The sequence below is a fragment of the Eretmochelys imbricata genome, chromosome 1, assembly GCF_965152235.1.
Source record: "Eretmochelys imbricata isolate rEreImb1 chromosome 1, rEreImb1.hap1, whole genome shotgun sequence".
In the NCBI taxonomy this organism is placed as follows: Eukaryota; Metazoa; Chordata; order Testudines; family Cheloniidae; genus Eretmochelys; species Eretmochelys imbricata.
In genome coordinates, this window is record NC_135572.1 from 4,270,567 (window position 1) to 4,278,525 (window position 7,959).

General features: G+C 47.4%; 1 protein-coding gene across 1 annotated transcript; it reads left to right on the forward strand.

The window, feature by feature from the left end:
• Positions 1-202: 202 nt before the first annotated feature.
• On the forward strand, positions 203-1,138 carry LOC144278314 (olfactory receptor 51G1-like). The gene has a single exon (XM_077839583.1). The coding sequence runs from the start codon at positions 203-205 to the stop codon at positions 1,136-1,138; it is 936 nt and encodes a 311-aa protein (XP_077695709.1).
• The last annotated feature ends 6,821 nt before the right edge of the window (positions 1,139-7,959 follow it).

Here is a 7,959-nt window from a genome sequence, read left to right on the forward strand (position 1 = left end):
AAAGAGGGGCAGGTTGTTTATATGGGTTACTATTGGTGCTGAAAATCCAAAACTGTGTTTTTGCTGATCTTCCTTGAACTCCAGGGAGTCTCTAGAATTCCACGCAGAGCAGAATGATGTCTCAATAAATATCGTCTAGTCTCCTGTGCTTTTTCCTTCCAGGAAGAAAAGTTTAAATCTCGTCGGACCTTCTCAGTCCATTATGTCAGCTATCAATGAAACCAAATTCAACCCTGCCGTTTTCTTTCTCACCGGGATACCTGGGAAGGAAGACGTCCATCTCTGGATCTCTATCCCCTTCTGCTTAGTGTACGTTACTTCAATAGTAGGAAATTCACTCATTCTGTTTGCTATAAAAACAGATCCAAGCCTCCATGAGCCCATGTACATTTTACTTTCCATGTTGGCCATCACAGACCTTGGTTTATCGATAACCACCATACCGACGATACTGGGTATATACTTGTTTAACTCTAGGGAAATCAGCCTCAATGCTTGTTTTACCCAGATGTTCTTTATCCACTTTCTTGCAAAAATTGAATCCGCCATGCTTTTGATGATGGCCTTTGACCGCTTCATTGCAATCAGTAACCCACTGAGATATGCTTCCATCTTAACCCTGCCGAGATTAGCCAAGATGGGGTCGGTGTTTGTGCTAAGAGGTGTGGCCGTAACATTACCATTCCCCTTACTCCTGAAACGGTTCCAATACTGTCAAGCCAACATCCTCTCCCATTCTTACTGCCTGCACCAGGACGTCATGAAGTTGGCATGTGCGGACATCACAGTCAATAACATCTATGGCTTGTTTGTTACACTCATAACGCTGTGGTTGGACTCGCTGCTCATCTTCCTCTCTTATGTGATGATCCTCAAAGCAGTGCTGAGCATCACCTCCCACATGGAGTGCCTCAGGGCCTTGAACACCTATGTCTCCCACCTCTGCGCCGTCCTGGTTTTCTACATACCAGAGTTCAGCCTGACTCTCATACACAGATTCTGGAAGAGCTCTTCTCCCTTGCTTCAAATTCTCCTGGGCTACATCTACTTGCTGTGCCCGCCCCTGATTAATCCAATAGTGTACAGTGTGAAAAGCAAACACCTTCGTGCAAGGATAATTAGGGTGTTTGTCAAATAAATAGTCAGTTCATCATACGGTGATACAGGAGTTAAGAAAAATAGACCGTGGCCACCTATTCAATCCTGCACCCTTACGTGTGAGCCTAGGGCCACGTCTACGCTACCCGCTGGATCGGCGGGTAGTAATCGATCCCCGATTGCTCTGCTGTCGACTCTGGATCTCCACCAGGGCGAGAGGCGGAAGCGGAGTCAACAGGGGATGGGTGGCCATCGATCCAACGCCGCGAGGACGCGAAGTAAGTGATTCTAAGTCGATCTAAGATACGTCAACTTCAGCTATGCTATTCTTGTAGCTAAAGTTGCGTATCTTAGATCTATTCCGCCCCCCCAGTGTAGACCAGGCCTAGAAGAGCTACTGATTTCCACTCTTTAGGGAGAAGTTCAGAAGGGGTTTAAGACGTGGAGTAGTGGAAGTGGGGCTGTTCCCACTCGCTGGTCAGAGAGGACAGGGCACTGGGGGAATGAGACAAAGGCAGGCAGCAGCATATACAAAGTGACTGTGCTCGTGGAGAGCCAGGGGACTGGTGAGATGTTGGCCCATGAAGAGCCATATCAGTGGCTGTTCCAACCTCAGAATTCCGGTCAATACAGTGAATCAAGAGAAGGGGTGTGGAGGTTGTTTCCCATTACACCTGGCCTGTCACACTATCCAAATCAAAGAATCATAGAATCATAGAATATCGGAGTTGAAAGGGACCTCAGCAGGTCATCTAGTCCAAACCCCTACACAAAGCAGGACCAATCCCCAACTAAATCATCCCAGCCAGGGCTTTGCCAAGCCTGACCTTAAAAACTTCAAAGGAAGGAGATTCCACCACCTCCCCAGGGAACACATTCCAGTGTTTCACCACTCTCCTGGTGAAAACATTTTTCCTCATATCCAACCTAAACCTCCCCCACTGCAACTTGACACCATTCCTCCTTCTTCTGTCGTCTGCTACCACTGAGAACAGTCTAGATCCATCCTCTTTGGAACACTCTTTCAGGTAGCTGAAAGCAGCTATCAAATCCCCCCTCATTCTTCTCTTCCACAGATTTAACAATGCCAGTTCCCTCAGCCTCTTCTCATAAGTCATGTGTTCCAGTCCCCTAATAATTTTTGTTGCCCTCCTCTGGACTCTTTCTAATTTTTCCACATCCTTCTTGTAGTGTGGGACCCAAAACTGGACACAGGACTCCAAATGAGGCCTCACCAAGGTCGAATAGAGGGGAATGATCACGTCCCTTGATCTGCTGGCATTGCCCCTACATATACATCCCAAAATGCCATTAGCCTTCTTGGCTACAAGGGCACACTGTTGACTCATATCCAGCTTCTGATCGACTGTAACCCCTAGGTCCTTTTCTGCAGAACTGCTGCTGAGCCCTTCGGTCCCTAGTCTGTAGCGGTGCATGGGATTCTTTTATCTTAAGTGCAGGACTCTGCATTGGTCCTTGTTGAACCTCATCAGATTTCTTTTGGCCCAATCCCCTAATTTGTCCAGGGCCCTCTGTATCCTGTCCCTACCCTCCAGAGTATCTACCTCTCCTCCAAGTTTAGTGTCATCTGCAAAGTTGCTGAGGTCTTGCATAGCTCTTCTGCAGTCACAGTCCTAGTGTTTCTTGAGTGCTCTGGGAGCTGCATGATCCATGCTCCAGCTGCAGACAGGGGCTATTCAAGGGACACAGTCCCACACCCTTCCCCCATGCCCTCACCCAGGTGCTTGAGACAGAGACATGATTAACATAGGAGCCCCAGGAGAAGCCATTCAGGAAACATCCCCTGCCCATTATTGATGGCTCTGCACACAGAAGTATATTTCCTAGGACTCCTCCCCTCTGTTTCTGCTGTCCCAGAAATGCAGTCACAACAATCTCCTGTCTCAGCCCAGACCATTCAGTGTAGGCTGAGCACCTTCTCAAAAGCCAAAAGCAGGACACAGGCAGGAGCCCTGCCCCCTACATGGCCTCACCTCTGGCCCTCTTCTTTCCCCTGAACTCCAACCTCCTGGTCCTCTTCTTTCCCCAAGGCTCACCCACTGACTAGGCTGGATATCACAGACAGGCCATGGTAAGAGGAGCCCAGGGAGCAAGTGCTGCTCTGGAGACCCCCAGATCCTCCACCTGCCCCCTAACTTGGGGTGTGGCCTCATAGCGGGTGGAGGAGGAGCTAAGGACCTCCTCCTCCCTCTGACTGTGAAAAGGGTGGTGCTGCCCATGAGCCTTCCGCAGGCATGGATCGGCATGGCAGGTAAAACAGGACAAATGCTCTTCTAAAGTCATTCAGCCCACAGCGGGACTTGAACTCTGTATTTTGGGACTCTCCTGCCCAACTGGGGATGGGCAGTCCACTATAATTCACCACTCCTTTTGCCCCACCACCACAGCCAGAGCCAGAGTAGCGAGCCCCCCTCTCCCAGAGCAGCCCAGAGCTTCCACACACCGCATGGCTGAACCAATGATCCCCCCACCCCACCCCCAATGTTGGAGGAGCCCTGGGATGGCTGGAGCACTGCCAGCCATGCCGAGCTCACTCTCCTGAGACCCCAAGCCAGCCCATGGGAAAAGCATGTTTCTTCCCAAAGAACCTGAGCTTTTTATATGCCCCCGATATTGATCTTAGTGCTATGATTGTGGTATGACTATGATCTAGTTATGTGTGTCTTGTAGAAAAAAGATTCTTGGGTGTTTACTATGGAAAGCTATGATGTGGAGAATATGATGGTCCTATTTGTGTGCTTGTATCATTGCATCTGAAATTATGAATATTGACTATGTATCTGTATTTCAAATGTAGTTCACTCCATTTTGGTATGTCAATTTGACTGCTATATAACACGGGAGTGACACCATCTCTTGGCCTCACTCCCCACACAAGAGAACTCCTGGAAACAGCTGAGGAACAATGTCTGAACAGGGGGAAGTGCTGATCCCAAGCTAAAAGGATTTCTAGCTTGTGTTTGAAAATTTGATGGACTGCTTGTCCCATCACCCAGGGTGAGAAATTGTTCATTCATATCCAATTTATTTTGCGTGTTACGCTTAGTTTCTATTTTTGTTTATATGCTAGATAATGTGCTTTAATCAGGTTTCTATCCATTTAAAATCCATCTTTTTGTAGGTAATAAAACTATTTTATTCTATATCTTTACCAGCGTGTTTTGAGTAAAATGTCTGGGGAAACTCCCAGCTCTGTGTACAAAGGCTGTTGTATATCCTTCCCACATCAAGGGGAAAGTCACCTAGATTAATGAGCTTGTGTTGTACTCCTGTGCAATGCAAAATGGTATAATTTGGGGTTTATACTCCAGTAAGGGAGCAAAGGCTGGGGAGTTGGGAAATTGTCTGTTGTCTCCAGCCTGTCCTTGAGTGGCTCACTAAAGCACTCAGGCCGCTCAATTGGGTGTGTGGCACCACCTACCGTTGTGTTGGGTGATAGCAGGGCTTGAAGAGGCTGTCTTTGTCACCAGCAAAGAAGTGTACAATTGGCCAGCCATGCTGGAGGGATGAGCGACACAGGGGTTCCCACAGCACCGAGACTGCCCCCTGGGGGTGACAACCTGTCACAGCGCTCTGTGTTTCTCAGCTTCCTGGTTTCATCAGTAATCTCCATGGAGTGCAGCGAGATTCCTGAAGAAGCTGAGTAGCACATATTGCCTCCTCAGCTACCCTGGAACCTGCATGGCACATAAGAATAAATAGTTCCCTGTGCGAACCCTGCAACTGGCAGCGAGTGGCCACAGCAGCACCAGGGAGGCTGAGCCTGTCCAGGCCTATATCCACCACTGGCACTTCCCCCCGTTCAGTCTTTGTTCCCCAGGTGTTTGCAGGAGTTCCCTTGTGTAGGGAGTGAGGCCAAGAGACGGTGTTATTCCCCAGCTTAGATAGTGGAAAAATACAGGTAACCACAATGGAGTCAGTGTCATGTGGTCTGGTCACATGCTGTCAAGGCTGAATCCCCACTCTGTCACTCCGAGTGCAGATGGTGGGGGCCCACAAGGAGTCTAAAAAATAATACTGGCCACTCCAGGCTTGTAGTAAACTCCCAAGGATACAGCTTTTCTCTGACCGTGGCTTGGTAATTGCTGCCACCACCCAAATTCAAAAAAACAAAAACAAAATAAAACAACTTGGACCCAGGAAGGAGCACTTGGGAATTCCTATCTGTGGGGGACCCGCAAGTCCTCCCCCCATTCCCTGGGGAAGAACTGGAAAAGAAAACAAAGGAAAGTAGCTGTTGCCACCAGCTATATCAAGCAGCATGTGCACAAACCTCTTAGAACACCAAAAATCCTGTCCTCTTCTTAAAAAAGGGAAATTGTATTAAAAACAAAGAGGAAGAAAAATACATCCAGAACTTAGGCTTTTGCCAGATTTGTAAAGAGCAATTCCAAAAATTAAGCACCCAAAATAGCTTTTGTGGGTGTTCAGCTTAAAGGTTACAAGCAAACAAAAGCATCTGGGGTTAGCACAGAGGAGCTCCAAAAGCCAAAAGAAAGAAATAAACCTAATCATGTCTCTTTAACCATGCCGTGTGCCATGATTTCTTCTAGGTATGGAAGATGAATTTTTATACCTGGTTCAAGACTTACACGGCATTGCTGCTTAGAGCATTGCTGGTCCCTGTCTCCTTCTCCAGAGACCAACAGACAAAGGGAAAGTTTCTTTCCCAATTTGAAAAGTTCTAGCCTTCCCATTGGCCCTTTTGGTTAGGTGCCCACGCCTTTTCTTTTACCTGTTAGCTTGTTACCCCTTTACAGGTAAAGCAAACAGAGAACAGACACCAAGAGGGATTTTTTAGCTAACTGCCTGTCTGGGTGTTCATGAAAGGGAGCTACCCTCCCTACACCTTCACTTATCTAATGCCCCCCAAATCACAGAAAGTGCTGGCCAGCCTGGTTCAGGTCAGGTCCACACCGGCTGGGATTTCTTCCTGGAGGTTTAGGAGAGAGAGTTAATAAGTTATATGCACCACTAATTTTACTAATAATTACATGAAGAACTAAACAGTACTTTTACATTTGAAGGAGTATAATGCCTTAGAATGCAGGGACATTTTTACCCGGCTGATTTTGGGAAACCTTCCCGGGAGAGTGCATCAGCCACTTTGTTAGTAGCTCTTGAAATGTGTTGTATCTCAACATCAAAGTGTTGACTAGCTAAACTGCAGCAAAGATGTTTTTTGTTCGTCTCTCTGACTGTGTGAAGCCACTTCAGCGCAGCATGGTCAGTCTGCAGTTGGAAGCGCAGTCCCCAAATGTATGGGCGTATCTTCTCCAGAGCATACACAATGGCGAGAGTGACCAGTGGCTTTGCCTCTCAGAAAGTTCTTTTGCTGAGAAACACGACAGGATGGAATTGTTGATGTGGTCCTTATTGCTTTTAAACTCCTCCTACACCATGCTCGGAGGCATCTGTGATTCCCCATGAATCTGAGAATATAGCCACATCATCAAGGTAGGTGACTGCAAATTCCCCAAATCCATCCAGAAGGTTATGTAGCAATTTCTGGAAAGTGGAGGGTCCATTTTCCAGTCCAAAAGGGAGCTACCCCCCACACAGAAATTTCATTTATCTCATATGCCCTTGCATGCCCGACTGAGTCATAGGAGCCATTACCAATAGGCTGTCTGGAATATTCTCAGGAAGGCTCACCTGGTGAGGGATAAACTTCTCTTAAGGCCTGTTGTTTCCCCTAATGGCCCACTACCCTGAACCGGCCCTTCACAGCTAGCTGTCTTCAATGGAAACATTCTACCTGGTGGTTGACAAGCCAGTGTAACCACATCTGGAACATAGATACATAGTCTATATTCATAAGTTCAGATATAAAAACGATACATGCACACAAATAGGATCATCATATTCTGGAAACCATAACTTTTTCATAGACACCTCACAGGCTATATTTTGTAGAAGATATGTCAGAACTACGTCATAAACATATCACAAGGATACTACTGTGATGAATATGTGGGCAGTGTCACAACCGTCTCCTCGGCTGCCCTGGAACCTGCATGGTGAAAATAACAAGCTCAGGATTTTTGGGACGAGAGAAGCTTTTCCCCAGGTTGGCTTCAGGTCTCAAGAGAGGTGGAGTGGCACGGCTCGGGCAGGTGGGGGGCGGCTCCATCCCTGTGGGCTGTGGAAGCTTTGGGCATCTCCAGGATGGGGGGGCTTGGCATTCCGGGTGCACGATAGGGTGTGGCTCGTGCAGAAGGAGTGGGGCCGGCGGGCTCGCCTCCCCGAAGTGTGACGGAAATATACGAATCTCTAAATCTGTGGTATGCCCACACCTTGAATACTTTGTGTCGTTCCGGTCGCCCCATCTCAGAAAAGATATATTAGACTTGGAAAATGTATAGACAAATGTGACAAAAATCTTTAGGTGCAGGGAACAGCTTCCATATGAGGAGAGGAAAAGCCTGGGAATTTTCAGCTTGGAAAAGAAACGACTCAGAGGGGATATGAGAGAGGTCTGTAAAGTCATGATTGATGTGGAGGAAGTGATTCACGAAGAGCTATTTGCCCCTTCATAGGGGTCACCCGTGAAGTTAATGAGCATCAGATTTAAAAGAAACAAAAGGAAGTATTTCTTCACACAAGGCACAGTCAGCCTGTGGAACTCATTGCTAGGTGACGATGTGAAGGCCAAATTCATAACTGGGTCCAGGTAAGATCAAGGGAGAAAGGTTCATCAGTGGCTATTAGCCAGGATATTGTGGGACGAAACCTCATGCTCTGGTATCTGTAAACCACTGACTGTCAGAGGATGGGAGCAGATGACAGAGGATGAAACACTCAACAATTGTGCTGTTCTGTTAATTGCCTCTGAAGTAT